Source organism: Notothenia coriiceps, unplaced genomic scaffold, assembly GCF_000735185.1.
Source record: "Notothenia coriiceps isolate Sejong01 unplaced genomic scaffold, NC01 NC01_scaffold00001470, whole genome shotgun sequence".
NCBI lineage: Eukaryota > Metazoa > Chordata > Actinopteri > Perciformes > Nototheniidae > Notothenia > Notothenia coriiceps.
This window is the reverse complement of record NW_011334171.1, coordinates 196,758-213,264: the sequence shown is the minus strand read 5'-3', so window position 1 is coordinate 213,264 and position 16,507 is coordinate 196,758. Positions and strand designations below refer to the sequence as shown.

Genomic DNA, 16,507 nt, shown 5'->3' with positions numbered 1-16,507 from the left:
TAACTTGCACCGGAACAATAGCAAGGGCACAATCCTCACCAGCCCCTGTTGACTGATCAGCTGATACTTTCGCACTGTTGATGGACGCTCGCTTTGGTTCTGTTCTACTGTTTTGCAGGGTGACTGGCTTTGAATTTAAATCATCAATATGCAGCAGTGTTGGATGTTTCCTTTGGCATGTTAAACAGTTTAGCTGGAATTTAGAGTCTTTGCTCATGTGACCCTTCTTAAGGCAACCAAAACAGTAAAAATGTGTCTTTTATTGGGATTTGAGTCTTTAATTTCTCCAAACACTGGGTGCAATAATGTCAGAATGCTTTTCGGTGAATTCGACCAGATGTTTGAGTTTGAATCTAGCTCTGATATTTTTCTTTTGAAATTCATACGCTGTTGTGCGCCATCTTTCCCTGAGCTTATATGGTAGCTTGGATACAGTTAGTCTTAAAGTTGATGTGACGTCAAGCTCATCCATGTACTCCAAGTCCTGCATGGCATTAAGGCATTCTCTTAGGTAATGAGTAGTAGTAGTAGTAGTAGTAGTAGTAGTAGTAGTAGTAGTAGTAGTAGTATGAGGTAGTGAGTAGGCATGAAGAGATTTTCCATCATCTGGCTTGATAGCTGTCCAGTTGAGTGCCTTATCCAGATAAGCATTTTCATAATGTCTATTTAAAAGTTGCATGGCCTCTGAATATCCTCTTTGTGCATCCATGTGAAGACAGCTACGGGCCAGATCTCTGGCTTGACCTGATGTAAACTGTTCAAGAAAGTAGAGCCTGTCCTGGTAGTTAGGCTACTATAGTTTTTTCTTCAATTAGGTATCTGAATGCATGCATGAAAGGTTGATAAGAGAGTGGGTCACCATTAAACACAGGCACCTCTCTCTTAAGTAGCAAGGATAGATTTTGTTGCATTATCATGAGATCAGCCATGTCCTTTTGTCTCTGTGCCAGTGTGTTGAGGTTTTCCTGAGTGAAAGTGTAGATTGCAGGATTTTCCAGTTGTGGGCTTGATGCACCTTTTGCTTGCCAAGATATTTTATGGAAATCCACAATTGTTCTATGTAGTGGAGTTTTAGGTACAGCAGCTACTTCAATACATTCCAAGACACGTCTGAATACGTTTGCTCATTGTCCAGTTTACCTTCTTCATAAGCATTCATAGCATCCCCAAGATGATCACCCTCATTTGGGCTGAGAAGTAGCCTACCCTCATTTTGGCATCTGCTGCAGCAATCTGTGATTCCATCTCCACCTTTTCCATTTTTGATTTGAGAATTGTTTCCTCCAGTCGCAGTGCATGCACGTCCTTTAAAGCAGCAGACTTAGCCTCCAGAGCTGCCCTTTCTGCTGATGCTAACTTAGCAGCAGATGAGGCCCTTGATGTTGTAGTCCTTTTTGGAGGCATTGGAGATACTGTCAAATGGATCAACTTGTAGTTGTGCAATACGTTCTCTTCTCCATGCTTTAACTTCCTTTGCAAAGTAATTAAAGTTCATAATTCTGGGTTCATACCAGTCTGTTACATCAATGTCCTTTTCCTCTTCAGATAAGAGTTGCTGGAGAGAATGATGCACTTTATTGAATTCATCCATAGCAGTTTTAAACATATCCATACAATCATCAACATTTCCACCGTCAGTGAGTAGGGCTTTAGTTTCATTTAGTTGTCTTGTGCACACTCAGAGCTCCCCTCTGCGTGTGGCCGTGAGGGATTTTAAAAGATCCTCTGCCGCCATGACAGTTTTAGGTTCAGTCATTTTTACTTGAGAGTTGCTTTTAAATTGTATTAAATTCCTTTGATCAGATTGCGTCTGCGTTAATCCTTAACGTAAAACTGGCTTGCACAGACGTCCTTATTAATTATTCCATCCATAACATTTGACACGTTTGGCTCATATGCGTACTGTATACATCCATTAATGAAATCACAACAAGCATGACTCATTCATTTATTCTTCTTGTTTACTCACGAGTCCCACGCGCACTGCCTCGCGGACAAACATTTCCAAAACGAGGCCGGCTTCTGTCTTCCTCTATTTTGTCTTTCCAAGCGACTCACGGAAGTTTCAATATGGACATCATTTTATCCTTCTTTGCAGCGGGCCATCCACAGAAAAAGGGTTTCCAAAAAATAGTATCCATTCATGTGGCTGGTTTTTCCACTATAAAGCGGCCAAAAATCATACAAATATAAGAAAGAAATAACTCAAAGCAAAGTGCCGCTGAGGCACCCGTCAGCGAATCTTACGCATGGGTACAAATCAAGCTCCGAGTAAAAGTCGTTTTAGTGCAATTTATTATACACATAAAGCATTTTTCTTCGTTCTTACCCGATGGTAAAAAACCATAGGCCTACCGGCGCCGCCCAATACCACCTGTTTCCCAGATTTATAATGAGCAGGTCTCCCATCCCCCGGTGCCCAAAGGCTGCCTTTACAAAACAGAGGCATAGTACAACTTATTGATAAACTTAAGTAAGAATTAAAAGGAAGATTTACAATAAACAAAAAAGAACAATACAATAAATGGATAACTATTAAATAATATAAGCTCCTCCTAGATATGGCTTCATCAGCTCCCAATGAGGAACCAAGAGACAAGCAGGTGACAAACAGAAGCAGGCGGACACTTTAGAAAAGGAACAAATGCCTTAGTTGGCAAGAAAGGTAAAGAATATTTGCAAGTTTTTATAGCAGCAGCAGCAGCAGCTTATAAAATCATCATTAGTAACCAGTTTTCCTGGTTCTTATTATAGGCCATCTGGTTTTAATTTTAGGAAGCGTTCTTTTAATTTGGGTTGTGGTCACATTAGTGTGACAGTACATGAATGCAGATGTGTTCCACAAGCAATGTTGTACATTTAACCAGCTCGATGACAGCAAAAGGATGTTTCGAACCGGTGTAAAACTCAACGGCACAAGTGGAGTGCTTGAGTCAGGATCAGAATAGAGTTGCTGTACAAAAGGCAGACTATGCACTGTTGGCCAACATGTGGAACAAACTTGTAAAAATGTTGAAGATGTGAATTTAATGGCTGCATGTTTCTAATGTTTGTTTAATATAATAAAACCAATGCAGTGCACTCTTGTATACCTTGTTTATTGAAATGTCACAATGCGTCTAATGCACATCCAGGTGAATTTAAGTGTTTTCAGTTTCTTTCTCTTTTTTTTGTGAAATCGTGTCAGAGAACTGTCACAATCTTTATTTTGTAGCAACAACTAATAGTGTTTGAACTATAAAGTGTATCAAGCACAAGTCCCTCATACCTCCCATAGCTTCCACAAAAATGCTTTATCCATAACTTTCAAACAAATACTCTCTAGGTCACAAACAGATGGTATGTTTAATGTTGCATTGTAAAGGGACAGAGAATCAAAAAAAGGCATCAAAATGTTAAAAGTGTCACTGTGAAGAGTCTTAAATAGTTTGTTGTCTGATTCAGTCATCAAGTTGGCAGAGCATAGCCACACCACGCTTGATCCAGTGTTGAGGGCGATTCTTTGTTGGCAACACCATGGAAATGACAAAGTTGGTGGAGTGGCCTGTGGTGGAGAGGGTGCCCTTCCTCTCACTGGTCTTGTAGAGAGGGCAGACATACAACTGAGTCTGATCAAAGCTCTTATTTTTAGCTGCATGGGGGCAAAGGAAGCAAAAAGGAAAAGCAAAGTCAGGATGAACAGCAAAATAAAAAGTTACACTTTTACAATTATGAGTTGGAAATAGACACCTGAAGAGAAGGATGACAGGCATTTCAATTGACATGCAATGTGCAAAATATGGAAATGTACTTACTGGGTTTGACCCAGATGATTGGCACCACGTCAAACAGGACTTTGGGCTGCTGCTCAGCTAGAACTCCACTGGTGTTAGGGAGACAAACAATATAGGTTTATCAAGTTTCCCTGCACGTCTTTAAAACAATGATAGTTAAATATTTAAAATAAAAAAAACATGTATGAATATTAACCTTTCTTTATCCCATCGAGCTCCATCCAGAAACATTCCATTAACGTAAACGCCATCCTCAGGCGATGTGTCTGACTCATCAATAGTGAGAACCTGTGATATCAAATCATGAAAACAAAACCAGAGACTTTTAGGTAAATAAGAAGATCTCTAAGGTGGTGACAGAGATCACAAAGCGTGTGTTTTTTGACCTGAAAATCAAAGCCTAGCAGGTCAATGGGGATGTGGTATTTCCTGGCGTAGTTCTGCATAGCCCCAGTTAGGAAGGCCTGGGTGAAGAAGAAGCCAGAGAGCCAGAACACGTTGGGTTTGTAGCTGTCGTACCAACCCTACAGACACACAAAGGGAAACTATAGGTGTAAACACTCAAAGTCCTATCTCCTGTTAGTCAAAATTAAGTTTTCTCACCTGCAAAAACTTGAGTCTTAAGAGAAAATCAGTAATGTAGCTGCCCAATGGCATGAGGCTGGGGTATGAGTACTTTGCCCATTTCTCTGGGAACTTTCCAACTGCCAAACTGCCAGCAACCGCCTCCAGCTCCGCATCCATCACTACCAAACCCTTGATGGCCTTCAACAGATTCTGCAGACTGAGACGGATCGTCCCACAAAGCCTGAGGGAGCGAGGGAGGAATTAGAAACAGCCGTCAAGTCATATAGGTGATGATGTGTGTGTGTTTTAACTGTCTGTAGTGGGATGTTTGTTCATACGTGTTATAACGCTCCATCTCTTGGACGAGCACAGTGTTCATACTCTCCTCGTATTGCACTGGGAACTTCAAGAGAGCTGCTTCTGTGTCAAAGTTAGCTGGAAGCTGGAGGAAATAAGCAAGTCTGTTAGTCAAGAATATACAGCTGAGTGAATGTAGATTCAAGATAAAGGAAACACCAACAGATAGTGGCACATTAGTGAAACGCTACACCTATGCATTTCTTTCCAAAATATGAACCATACATCCAGAAAAGTCTAATTTAAAAAGAGATTGAGTGGTTTATACCTTAGTAAGGATGTCATTCGCTATGTCGTACAGCGTGTTGTCACTCCCACTGCTAGCCCCTCCCTTAGCTCCTCCACCCTGGGTGAGTATCAGCGAATCAAACAGCAGCTTTGTCTGCTGGAGATCTTTAGAAATGTCTACATTTTCATGCATCCCAAACACCTCTGGATGCTGGCTGAGAGGAAGCTCCTATAGAACACACAAAAGATATTCATACTTAGTAAAAAGTCAAACAAATTAAATTCATATTTATCTTGTTTGTGTGTGTTATCTCGAGCCCTGTACCTTTATAAACTCAAGGTAGTCATCATAGACAGACTTAGGTGGGGCAAAGTATTCGCCACTAGGTGAGAAGGGGTAGCGAGGTTTCTCAATGATGTCATTGTTGTAGAAGTCAGCCAAGATGGTCATCAGGAGCCTCCTGTCCCAGTCGTCTGTCACGCGGCCGCCATAGTTACACTCCCCGGTCAGGTAGGTTATGGCCTCAAAGGGCACCTCGTCGTATTCATTCACAAACAGCTAAATGGAGAGATAACATCAAATGCACTTTAAGAATGTTGTGATGTAGAAACGTGACCACTGAAACTCTGAATGAATACCTGTAGCTGTCTGATGCTCATACGCAGGTCAGACTCGTTGAAGCCATAGGGAATGTTCCAGCCCAGTGGACCAAACTTCTTCCTCTCCTGAACAAGAGCATGGAAGAAGCACAGTCCATACAACAGCTTCTCCCAGATCTGGTGAAGGAAGAGTACGAGATGTCCTTCAAAGTATAAGACAACCCTTTTTCAATAAACAAATGCAAAATAATCATATATATAACACTCACCATCTCCTTGTTGGGGCAGTTATTGAAGAAGTTTGAGTCAGACAGAGGATCTGACACGTAAGACTGCAGCAGGTTGAGCCGGAGTCCAGTAGGAGGCTCATTTGTCATTTTCACCCCGTTCTGAAGGATGGTTACTGGAAACTGATATCAGAAAGAATGTTGTTTCTTTAGGACTATGATGCAAATTAATCTCTGTCTTTCTATTTAAGGTTTTAAGTGTGTACACAAAAGCCAAATGAGATGCATTTTACCTTGGCTGAAGGGTAGCTTGTGAGCCAAAGGCGGAATTCTGGGTGGCATGTTGCTGGACTGAAGTCCTCGCAGATTTTCTCGAGGCTGGACATCCAGGAGACGGCCAGGTGACAGTTCTGCAGACACACCCACGTCCCGTCCTGCATGGCTGTGGTTATCATTTTGGCAGCGATGGGTCCCTGCCCCTGCCCCAGAGAGATGGACTGGAACTTGGCTCCATCCATGTTCTTGTCAGTGGCGAACTTCAGCAAGCCTGTGAAGGGATGTTGTTATTTCTGAAGCATTATAAAGAACCTTGATAGTCAATCTTGTTACTTACTAGCCATGGGATCAGCTCCTGGAGACAGCACAAATACGAGTGGGACGGTGGAGTTGGAGTCCAGGTAGCTCTTACACAGGTCAAATGGAGGGGGCTGGACGAATTTCTTTCCAAGTTTGCCAGTCACATATTTAATGACAGCTGGAACGATCTTATCAGGTCTGAGAGAGCGAACAATGATCATCATATGCAGGTCATTTAGTTTCTCACACCACTGAGCGGGCAGAGGAGTGTTGCTGGGCTCTTTGCTGTCATAAATAGATTTAAAGTCTTCTGGGTTTTTGATGAAAGCCTCTCTGTGGAATGAATAATACATTCACTCCATTAGGATTTTGTGTGTGTAAAAGCAAGACAGTTTAGCACTAGACAAAAACCGGAAAAAGCATTTTTGGTTGAATGAGTGATAGGGCTGCTCAATTAATCGTATTTTAATCACAATTACGATTATGGCTTGCAACGAATACGAAAACAATGTAATCGAAATATAACGATTATTTTTTTCTTATTATTATTTTTTCCTTATTAATTTTTTTTTTTTATTGGTTTTTCAGTTTAGTTATACTTAAAGTTCAGGGTAATCAACTGTTAAAAACATACTGTTCAAAAGTTTTTTCTCCAATAAATTGATGTTTTCAAAGTAAATGGATAATCGTTTTTAATAATCGTGATATTCATTATTGACCCAAATAATCGAGATTATGATTTTTGCCATAATCGAGCAGCCCTACTGAGTGATGCTTTTTACTTTATTCCTTGTAAGCCAGACAGGTCACTGGCTCTGCAGATCTCATCCCAGCTCTTGTCCTGCAGCCAGCTGGGGTCGGGGTTAGCGATGGTGTTCTGCAGGCCCACTCCTCCAGTCAGAAAGAACATGAAGTCAGAGTATAAAATCTCCTTTTTCGCTCTGAGGGGAAATAGAAAAGGATAGCAAATATTCACATAGTATATCTGTATCTGAGAAATCAAATTACAATGATCTAATTAATCCAATCAATACTTCTCTAGTAGCTTTTACACTTACAGGAGTAGATTGTTGCAGAGCAGGAAGGAGAAGAGGAGTTTGTCTTTCTCAAACAGAGAGCGACAGACGTTACAGTACAGGTTGTAGGTGAAGTGATCGATCAGGTACCGAAGCCTCCTCTCCAGGATCTTGGACTTGTTACTGATGAACAAAAAACAAAACGAGGGAAGCTTCAGATGAAAACAGACTCACTCCTAAAAGTTGTACAGTATAAACCTAATCTGAAAAAATCTGTTTGCTTTCAATTAGTCCTTAATCATAAGGTTTCTGTGGGGTTAACTGAATTGACCAAACATTAGGGATGATTTGGAAGGAAAGTTGCCAGTTTGTGGGCGTGGGTACCACTAGCATTGTCAATAATCTCTTCCAATTCAAATTGACAACAATTCTGACTGAGACAATAATTGAGCCTGCCATTGAAATAGACTCACAGGGAGTTGCTGCAATAAACCTCCTCATTGTTAAACGTGTAATTCTTATATGATATTCAGGTTTGTGTTGATGTATAACAGTGGAGATGCATGTATTTAAGTCTTAGACCCCATTTACATGGGAGCGCAAACGCAAAATCAAAAAAGTCTTCCGTTCACAGAACTTCACACGCATTCGGCTCATTTAACGTGTCCGTTCACACAAGACCACTGGAAACGCTGTAGTACATATGTCGGGCCTGTAAGTGGCGCTGTACTTCCGCACGAGACCGCTTGACCCGCTGGAGACGCTGTAGTACATATGCCGGGCCTGTAAGTGGCGCTGTACTTCTGCCACAAAATACACCAAAAGCAGCGAAGAAGACCCCCTAGCATGGTTGCCATGGTTGCCCTTCTGTTTATGCCCCACGGTAGATTTAGCAACATGTAGTTCATGTCATTCTCCATGTCCGCTTGTTGCTGATGGTTGTGGTAGAGGAGCTGTAGATTTTGCACTAACATCTGTATCATGGTCAGTAGCAATAGCACTAGCAGTAGCTAGCTACTGACCATGCTACAGCAGTGAGCAGCAGAGGTGGGGCTATGGCTAATCAATGTAATTGTTTTTTGGGACACTGCAGAACACAGTTCATGTGCATTACTCACCTGTCATGTATGGAGTTAATGTAGAGGTTGACAAACCAGCTGAGAGAGTACTGGTACATTGGGTCTATGTTGGTCAGATCGGCGATGCTGAAGAACAGGATGGAGGAGTGCTTGGCGATGGCTCTGTAACCCTCTCTCGACTCTGCTATCTTGATCTCTGTCTTTTCTGCAATCTAGGGAAATATGTGAAAGGGTCAAATAGATTACCAATGAGCTGACTAGTCATTTTCACAGTCCAGGTATTGTGATTATTGCATTGTCCACACCTGCTGTTTCTTGCTAATCTCATTGGACATGATCTTTGCTGAGTCCAGAATCTGAATGGCACTTTCATCTTCCAGGATATTCCCTTTAGAGGACTGCAGTGTCTCCAGGATATTGTCCTCAATTTCCTTTAGCTGCCTTTTATTTTCAGCTGACTGCAGGATAAGTGCACATCTCTCCTCTTCCAGTTCTGGCCTGCAGAGCAAATAGAGCAGAAACAGTGCTCTAAAGAAGAGATCAAAAGTATTTCAGTTTGTGTACCAACTTGTCCTTTTTATGGCTGCTACCTCTCCTTGGCAACCACAATCCCCAGCAGCTGGTCCTCTAAGCCCTCTGGTGTGATCATGAAGTTGAGAAGGGACACCTTGGTGGCCAGTTCTGGTAGGTAGTGAGGGTTCTTCAGCTTAGTGGTGATGTAAAAACGGAAATCACGGGAGTACTCAATCACACTCTCCCCCAGCTTGATGCAATCCACACCACCTGCGTGAAAACAAAGAATAAATGTTGAACTCTCACAGTTTTAGTTTTACATTCAAGTATTTTCTTTCCACCAAATATCACAGTCACAGCACCTTGTTTGAAGGTTTGTTTGAGCAGCAGTGGTTCCAATGATGGGTCCAGCTCCTCTCCTACATTTTCGAGGAGCAATGGTGTTCCAAATTGAATACAGTTTTCCAAAGTTCTCATGTAGTCCCCGTCTGTAAGCTTGATTACACTCAGCTTGTTTTCTTTCTCTGAATTTTTCACCCACTTGTTGGCCTGACCCTGAGGGTCAATCATCAAGGGCCTACAAATGGATAAGATAAATCTTAGGTCGAATTGTTCAAATTTCTTGACACATTTTTCAGCAACTTCACTACCATTTTTTCAGCAATACAGACTTACCATCTACGTGAATTACTGACAATAACCCCGTTGTCAATGGAGAAAGAGTCACTGGGAAGACCTGCGATGTTCCACGCTCTGATCTTAATGGGATCTCCCAACGTCTTACTGAGAGAGAAGTCATCTGCTGATGGAACCTTCTTAGACTAGACATATCAAAATAGGTGAAAAGAATATAATAAGTATTTTAATATGCCAGATAAAGTGATCAAATGGTAGGATAAAGAATGGGAGGAGTGTTACTTGGCAGAGTTTGGTCCATGCCATAGTGCAGTCCTGTCTGAAGCCAGCAGTGAAGGCACCCAGATAGGCGATGACCCCCGCGGAGATGAGAACATCTCCAGTCAGGTTGTCATATGTGTTCTGCAGGTCGTCTGCTGCCTTGGACCATCTAAAGCCACGATCAGAATCAGAATCAGAATCAAGTTTATTGCCAGCTACGTTTACACATACAAGGAATTTGCTTTTGGTATCTGGTGGTGCGAACATAAACAATCTAAGAAAAATAATTTGCAATAGTAGGTGAAAAAAGGAATATATAAGAATAATACAAAATAAGTATTTTTAAGAAACACGATAGCATTGAAAAAAGATACTAAAGACAAGTATTTACACCCAAAAATATGACAATATGACAATATATGGCTACTACAGTGTATTATATTTTAAAGTGGAGGGCTGTGCAGACATGTGTGCAAACATGCATTGTTATGAGTGGAACATTTTAATTATCTTGCAGCCAACAATAAACAATTTAATATGTATGCAGATCACCTGTTGTAGGAAATTGGGTTATTAACATTATATATAGATGTGATGAATTCAACCAAAGTTCATTTATTACTTGCATAACTTATGTGTGGTTTAATTATAAGTGAAAATGGAGTATACAGGAGGAAGTAGACATTCACAAAAAAAAGTGCGACGATTAGATTATAAAAGAAGGAGACTACAACGCAATTCCTGACCTGGTCTTCTCCCCGCCCAGACCCCCAATGAGTTTCTCAGCCCTCTCCAACTTCCTGGCACATGATTCCACCTGGGACTCCAGTTGGGCCTTCTCCGCTGTTTTCTCCTCAAAGGTTTTCTGAAGGGCAGCCAGCCGGTCCTCCACCTCCTTCAGCTCACCTCTCTTTTGGTCCAGCAGGGCCATGGTCGCAGCCAGGGACTCCTGCGCCTCCGCCAGGTTGGCCTTCTTAGGAGCCACCACCTTAAACCAAAGAGAGCGGTTGATTTCAAAGAACAGGAACAGGGTATATGCAGGAATCCTGAAGTCAAAGGTAATACCTTTTAAGACCCTTTCCATACATTTTAAGACCTCATCGCCACTTTGAGTTTTAAACGGTTACATTGGCGACACATTTACTATATACAGCATTGATTGTCCTTCCTCCTTATCTTCCAACCATTTGGACGCAAACTTGCATTTCCCCATAACGATGTTGTTTAACAACCGGCGTAAACAGGCCTTCGCGCGCTATCAAGCAGTGAGCGTGCGATGTCCTGTTCAGATGACGTCCAATCCAACGGGATACCATAAATAAAGTACACAGAATCACACTACACACCTACGCAATGATTACATTCAGGCACACTGTAGAATACAACCTCTTTGGACAATTGATATGCTTATTGAAAACAAACTAAAAAATGTACTACCTTGGAAAATCCCGTTTAATACTTTTTAATAGCCTTAATTTCCGCTAAATTGATTTATCAACTTGTTTTAGGACTCCGCGGACACCCTGAGGAAGCAAACATGCACGTGTTATCATGGGGGAAAAAAGTCTATTGAAAACACTGCACCTTTGCCACTCTGTCGTACACCTCCATTGCTTGGATCCACTTGCACAGCCCCTCTGCTGCAGAGGAGGCCTTTGCTACTATACTGGGGTCAAAGTCGGGGTTTGTCATGAACTCACTGCGGATCTTTTGCATCACATGGACCTGCAAAGAAGAAATATGGCCGTTTGTCAGAGCACCGGGGAGTGTTTAATAAGCAAATTAGCAATGTAGCTTTTCTGACACTTACAGGAATATTGTCCTTGTCATACTCTCTTAGATCTCGTAAAAAGTTCATATCACCCAGAAGCTTCTTGCTTGGGCCCCAGTAGTCCAAAACCTTAACAATAAAGAAAACATGTTATTTATTGAGATACTAATATAAGTTGCAATGACAGACACTCGTAATGTCTTTTTTCAGTCCAAACCTTTTTGCCAGTCCCAGCTGGGTCAACTATCTTATCCGGCTTTATGTCCTTCATCACACACACCGCAGACATCACCAACTTCACCCCTGAGGGAGGATTTTTCATCGACTTCACGATTGTGACATCAGAGGGCTGAAAGAAAACAAGCAGCTCAACTTATTTGACTGTCTAAGCTGCGAGTGGCTAAAGTTGATATTGAAGAACAGCTGAAGAGAGCTGACCTTCAGAGTGTTCAGGGCAGAGAGAGCAGCCTCCAGCGCGGGGATGGCCTCAGCCAGGTCACTCTCACACTCATTCTTCAGAGCCTGAGCCGCATTTGCTTTTATAGTTGCTGCCTCCTCATCGACACGCACAACTTTACTTTTGGCTTCTACCTGAACCGACTCCACTTCAATCACCTGAAAGTCATAACAATAAACAATTGAATTCAGTATATTCATATGTACTGGTATTCTAGGTTGACTTGAATGAAGATGCGATTCTCATTCACCTTCATCATTTTGTTGTTATCTATCGTGGCCTGTTCCAGTTTGGGCTGCAGGTCTACAAGTTCCTTCTTCATCTCGCTAACCTGCAGAGAAACGTTTAAGATGAGTTCAACCAAAATATGATAACATGTTTTAATTCAAAAAGAAAGAAATGTGGTGCTGCATATACCTGAGATTCAGCGAAGGCAAGTTTGTCCAGCCCGTTGGTATACCTCTGTTTTGCTTTCATGACAGTGTCTCTTTTCTCAGAGAGGAGCAGACGGAAAGCTGCAATCAGCTCCAGGTAGGATGTGGGTGTTACATAATTATGGCGACCTAGCTCAGAGAGGAATCTGCGGTGAAAACAATTTAGTTTAGCCTCTTGTCATAGTTTACCTCCGAATGTACACGTTATTAAAGACCACAGGACATACAGTACCTATCTGAGAGCTGTTTGGCAGATGTATGGAATGTTTTGCAGATGGGTATGACCTGCCGCCTCTCATTTTCACTCATGTCCAATGACTCCAGGAAGGAGTTGGCTACTCGCTCAAGAGCCTCCTCTGGCCATGGCTGTCAGGGCCAGGAAAGAAAGCACTGTGAGGAAACTGATGTGAGGGGAAAGTATGCAAAAAGCAAACCGCTGACCCTGTTAAGAATAGCATCCATTAGCCTTTACATTACCTGGAACCAGTCAATAGTACAGCAGTTGATAAGAGATGGGAACTGGCGCAGGCGGTTTCGAAATGCATCTCCAATAGGACTAAAAGCCACAACTATGTGAAGGTTCTCTCTACAGCGTGCCACAAAGAAGGCGAACAGAGTCAAAGGACTCAACTCCAAATTCTTGTTTCCAGCCTGGGCAACAGGTCGTACTGTCTGGAAAGAGATTAAATAGAGGGAACATTAAATATAGTATAGTATAGTCAAATGATTATGGTCTTCATACGAGGGAGGGATACATTGCTCTATTAAGGATATTCTTAGAGCTTGTGCCTACCTCCATGATCTCTTGCTTTTCATCTATGGCAAACAGATTGGGCACCTCCCCTGTGTTCAGGACACTGTCCACGTCTTCTAGAAAAGCCTCATCTTTGATCTGAGCATCAGTAAGCAGGAACACTGTCTTCTGACCTTTCACCCCTGCATTTTTCAGCAGCATCTAAAGTATAATTCAGAGCAAAGAGACTCTTAAATCTTCCAGAATCACAAACAGAGATGAAAATGGTATCTGAAAAATACATAGAACACAGAAGTCTGTCCTAGACAATAAAGCTGACCTTGAGGTCGTCTCTCCACTCAGTGATACCGTAGCTCTTAGAGATCTCAGGCTGGAACATGGTCATGTGGGCCATGGATGTGGCTAGACGGGTGATGGACTGGCGCCCGCTGCCTCCAACTCCCACCAGTAGGGCATTGCCTCCTGGCTGCTTCAACACACGGCTGATACGGGACAGGTGCTCCAGGACATAGCTACATAATGCCACATTTTGTTATTTAGCTGATCAAGTTTTCATCCAACGGTATAAAAACATAATTTCAATTTTAACCGAACTAAGGTCAAGTCATTTGGTTGTTTGTCATTTAACAATAAATACTGTAGCCTAAGCCCTTATGGCAGATGTAGTTTGTTGACTTCATAAAATCAAAGCTGTTTACCGGAAGATGACGAGGTTCATGCGATTCTTGTGCATCTGGTTGTATTCATCAAGACACGACTCCACCACTTCAGAAAAGCTTTCCATTGAGGGCACCTCAGAGTACAAGCGTTCATCATCCTCCAGGTCAGGGTCCATGTAGTCACCAAACAGAAGATTCCGCATGTCTTCCTCAACCAGCTGAGAAAGTAAGAACATTTAAAACATTCAGATGCTTGTACAAAGTATATCGAAGAAAGATATAAAATCTTATTCAAATCCGGGGCAGCTTAACTTACTCTACTGCCTTGCTTCAGGTGATCAAACACCTGGTCAAAGGACTCTTTGAAGTGATCTTTGAGGATGCCGTTCATCAGCTGGTAGAGCCATGCTCGATCTTTGTCATCCACCAGGCGGTCATAGTAGACCCTGAAGACCTCGTGGACAAACAAGCGTATCATGGTGCGTTTGTTCTCCAGAGAGTCCTTCTTCAGCAGCAGGCAGCCTTGGATAACGCGTGAGAAGTCCCGCAGGTTGAAGGTGTAGTGAGACTTGGCTGGAGTTGGAAGTAGGTTCTCCATAGCTTTCTTATACACCTTTTGAAATGTAAAACATAGAAATAAAGCATTGCAGACAAGATATGATTGATAAGAGCCTTTAACACATGAAAAAGGCTAATTTGAAGATATGTCATTGTGTGTATTTGGGACTCACTTCCATTGTAGCTGTCACAATTTGGTTGCCAATTGTGAAATATTCAGGTTGGAACTGATTGTTTTTGAGATAGAAGGCCACCACGCTGGAGAAGATGCGAACCATGGTGTCGTCACTGAAGGCATTGATGCTAAAAATGTTGAAGTGCCGCAGAAAGCGAGACGTCACAGCGTTCCTCCCGCCACCGGGGGGGCCCATAGCTGAGATGAGCTGGAGGTCAACGAGAGAGATCCTGGAGGTATCCTTCAGGTCATACCTGCCAGAGCACAAAGGTTTACTCAACAATGCTTCTTTAATCAGAATCAGAATCAGAAACAGGTTTATTGCCAGGTAGGTTCAGACATACGAGGAATTTGACTTGATGTCATGGTGCATACATCAAATATAAAACAAGAAATCTATAACAAAAAATCTTTAAGGACACCGTAATAAAATAGTTAAATAGCAATAAAATAAAGCAGTAATTTACATGGAAATAGAATGCTATTAATGAATTATAGGATACAAAATATGAAACAAGAAATATGTGCAGTAAGCATTATGAACATTGTGTGCATTAATGTAATGCATATTGAGACTACGTTGTGGCTGAGGTAAGTGATGAGTGAGTGACTAATCTTAATGCATCAGTTATTCCTGTTTTCCTTTTGATATGAGAGTGGTATCTAATAATGGATGGTGTCACCTACCGGCGACCTAAGTGACCTGTACTCATTGTCTATTTTTACAGTTGGACCCGTTCTTTCTGTCGGCGTCTTCACGTGTCTGGCTAGCTCAACAACAGCAAGTGGTGGGATGCTATGTCACAGCGGTATACGTGGATCGGAGTCACCTGGCAGCACGGTAGTCCTATGCCTCACAATCACACAGGAACACGGGAGTGACTGTATGTATTTTCACGGAAAACAAAATTGACAACTGTGCACGATCGAGTAGTATTCGGACAAAAGTGTGCTAACCACACAGGATTGAGGTGGCGACCCTAAAAATAAATTTAACTAAACCATAAACGGAATGTGGAGAGGAGACAAAAAAAGATGCCTTGAGGGGGAAAACAACCCAGGGAACACCTTCAGCGGTCACCACTACATTTTCTCTCCGACGGACTTGTTGACCTGTTTCTGGTCAATAGATGAAGGAATATTTTGAAAAGTCGAGCGGTGATCGCCAGGTTGGTTTGGAAGTCGAGCTCGTAAATCTCGGTTCCTATCTTCTTAAAGAAACGTCCCTCAAAACCCTTAGTGCGAGAGAGCTATTCGTCGCGCAATAATCTGACAGAGCAAAATTTGTTTTCTGTAACGTTTCCAACAGTACAAATAAAAATTAAATTAAATAGCAAAAATAAACGTTCGTCCTGTCGTACGTGTACGTCCTGTGTGAAGACATTTACTTCGCCTAAACTCGAAAATCCAGTAAAGGTAGGCAGGCTCAAGGCAGTGTATGTTGCGTATACTTCGTTGAGTCCTAGTGCAACATGGAGATATGTACCGTTTTTGATCGTTATGTAACTGATACGGGTCCGTTCTCGAGACTCGTCGCTATAGTTTCGTAAATTCGTGTACCGTCGAATGTTACATCGTCGACCTACTATATATTCTCACGTTTATTCTATTTTAGCTATGTAATTAAAATTTTCTTTTTCAAATCATAAACCTGCAGAAATAACAGAACCGTGAGCTATGATCTCACCATTAGTACAGGCCTAGACCATTTCCTGCTCCTTCCCGCTCACAAGCCCGCGGCTGGGTACCGGCTTTTTCACGATAGTAGAAACACCTACTGTACTTGTACGGACGTGACGCTTGCTCAGAACCTGCGGCGTCGGTGGACAACGCTCGAAAAAGGCCGCTCATCAATATACCTGGTAC

General features: G+C 42.1%; 1 protein-coding gene across 1 annotated transcript in view; it reads right to left on the bottom strand.

The window, feature by feature from the left end:
- Window positions 1-2,989: 2,989 nt before the first annotated feature.
- dnah12 (dynein, axonemal, heavy chain 12) overlaps window positions 2,990-16,507 on the bottom strand; it is a 24,804-nt gene continuing 11,286 nt past the window's right edge. Inside the window, exons 35-69 of the mRNA XM_010790574.1 lie at window positions 15,472-15,488; window positions 14,640-14,895; window positions 14,225-14,521; window positions 13,948-14,126; window positions 13,569-13,761; window positions 13,289-13,450; window positions 12,973-13,167; window positions 12,728-12,861; window positions 12,479-12,641; window positions 12,312-12,392; window positions 12,043-12,219; window positions 11,822-11,953; window positions 11,644-11,733; window positions 11,418-11,558; window positions 10,580-10,821; window positions 9,855-10,002; window positions 9,612-9,757; window positions 9,299-9,513; window positions 9,014-9,206; window positions 8,729-8,921; window positions 8,463-8,635; window positions 7,387-7,527; window positions 7,111-7,269; window positions 6,366-6,661; window positions 6,046-6,299; window positions 5,795-5,935; window positions 5,565-5,702; window positions 5,251-5,484; window positions 4,966-5,154; window positions 4,679-4,782; window positions 4,377-4,581; window positions 4,160-4,297; window positions 3,970-4,061; window positions 3,795-3,862; window positions 2,990-3,631 (exon numbers count right to left, since the gene is read on the bottom strand). Of these exons, the coding sequence (XP_010788876.1) occupies window positions 3,441-3,631; window positions 3,795-3,862; window positions 3,970-4,061; window positions 4,160-4,297; window positions 4,377-4,581; window positions 4,679-4,782; window positions 4,966-5,154; window positions 5,251-5,484; window positions 5,565-5,702; window positions 5,795-5,935; window positions 6,046-6,299; window positions 6,366-6,661; window positions 7,111-7,269; window positions 7,387-7,527; window positions 8,463-8,635; window positions 8,729-8,921; window positions 9,014-9,206; window positions 9,299-9,513; window positions 9,612-9,757; window positions 9,855-10,002; window positions 10,580-10,821; window positions 11,418-11,558; window positions 11,644-11,733; window positions 11,822-11,953; window positions 12,043-12,219; window positions 12,312-12,392; window positions 12,479-12,641; window positions 12,728-12,861; window positions 12,973-13,167; window positions 13,289-13,450; window positions 13,569-13,761; window positions 13,948-14,126; window positions 14,225-14,521; window positions 14,640-14,895; window positions 15,472-15,488 (5,877 nt within the window). The 3' untranslated portion in view covers window positions 2,990-3,440. The remainder of the gene's footprint in view (window positions 3,632-3,794; window positions 3,863-3,969; window positions 4,062-4,159; window positions 4,298-4,376; window positions 4,582-4,678; window positions 4,783-4,965; window positions 5,155-5,250; window positions 5,485-5,564; window positions 5,703-5,794; window positions 5,936-6,045; window positions 6,300-6,365; window positions 6,662-7,110; window positions 7,270-7,386; window positions 7,528-8,462; window positions 8,636-8,728; window positions 8,922-9,013; window positions 9,207-9,298; window positions 9,514-9,611; window positions 9,758-9,854; window positions 10,003-10,579; window positions 10,822-11,417; window positions 11,559-11,643; window positions 11,734-11,821; window positions 11,954-12,042; window positions 12,220-12,311; window positions 12,393-12,478; window positions 12,642-12,727; window positions 12,862-12,972; window positions 13,168-13,288; window positions 13,451-13,568; window positions 13,762-13,947; window positions 14,127-14,224; window positions 14,522-14,639; window positions 14,896-15,471; window positions 15,489-16,507) is intronic.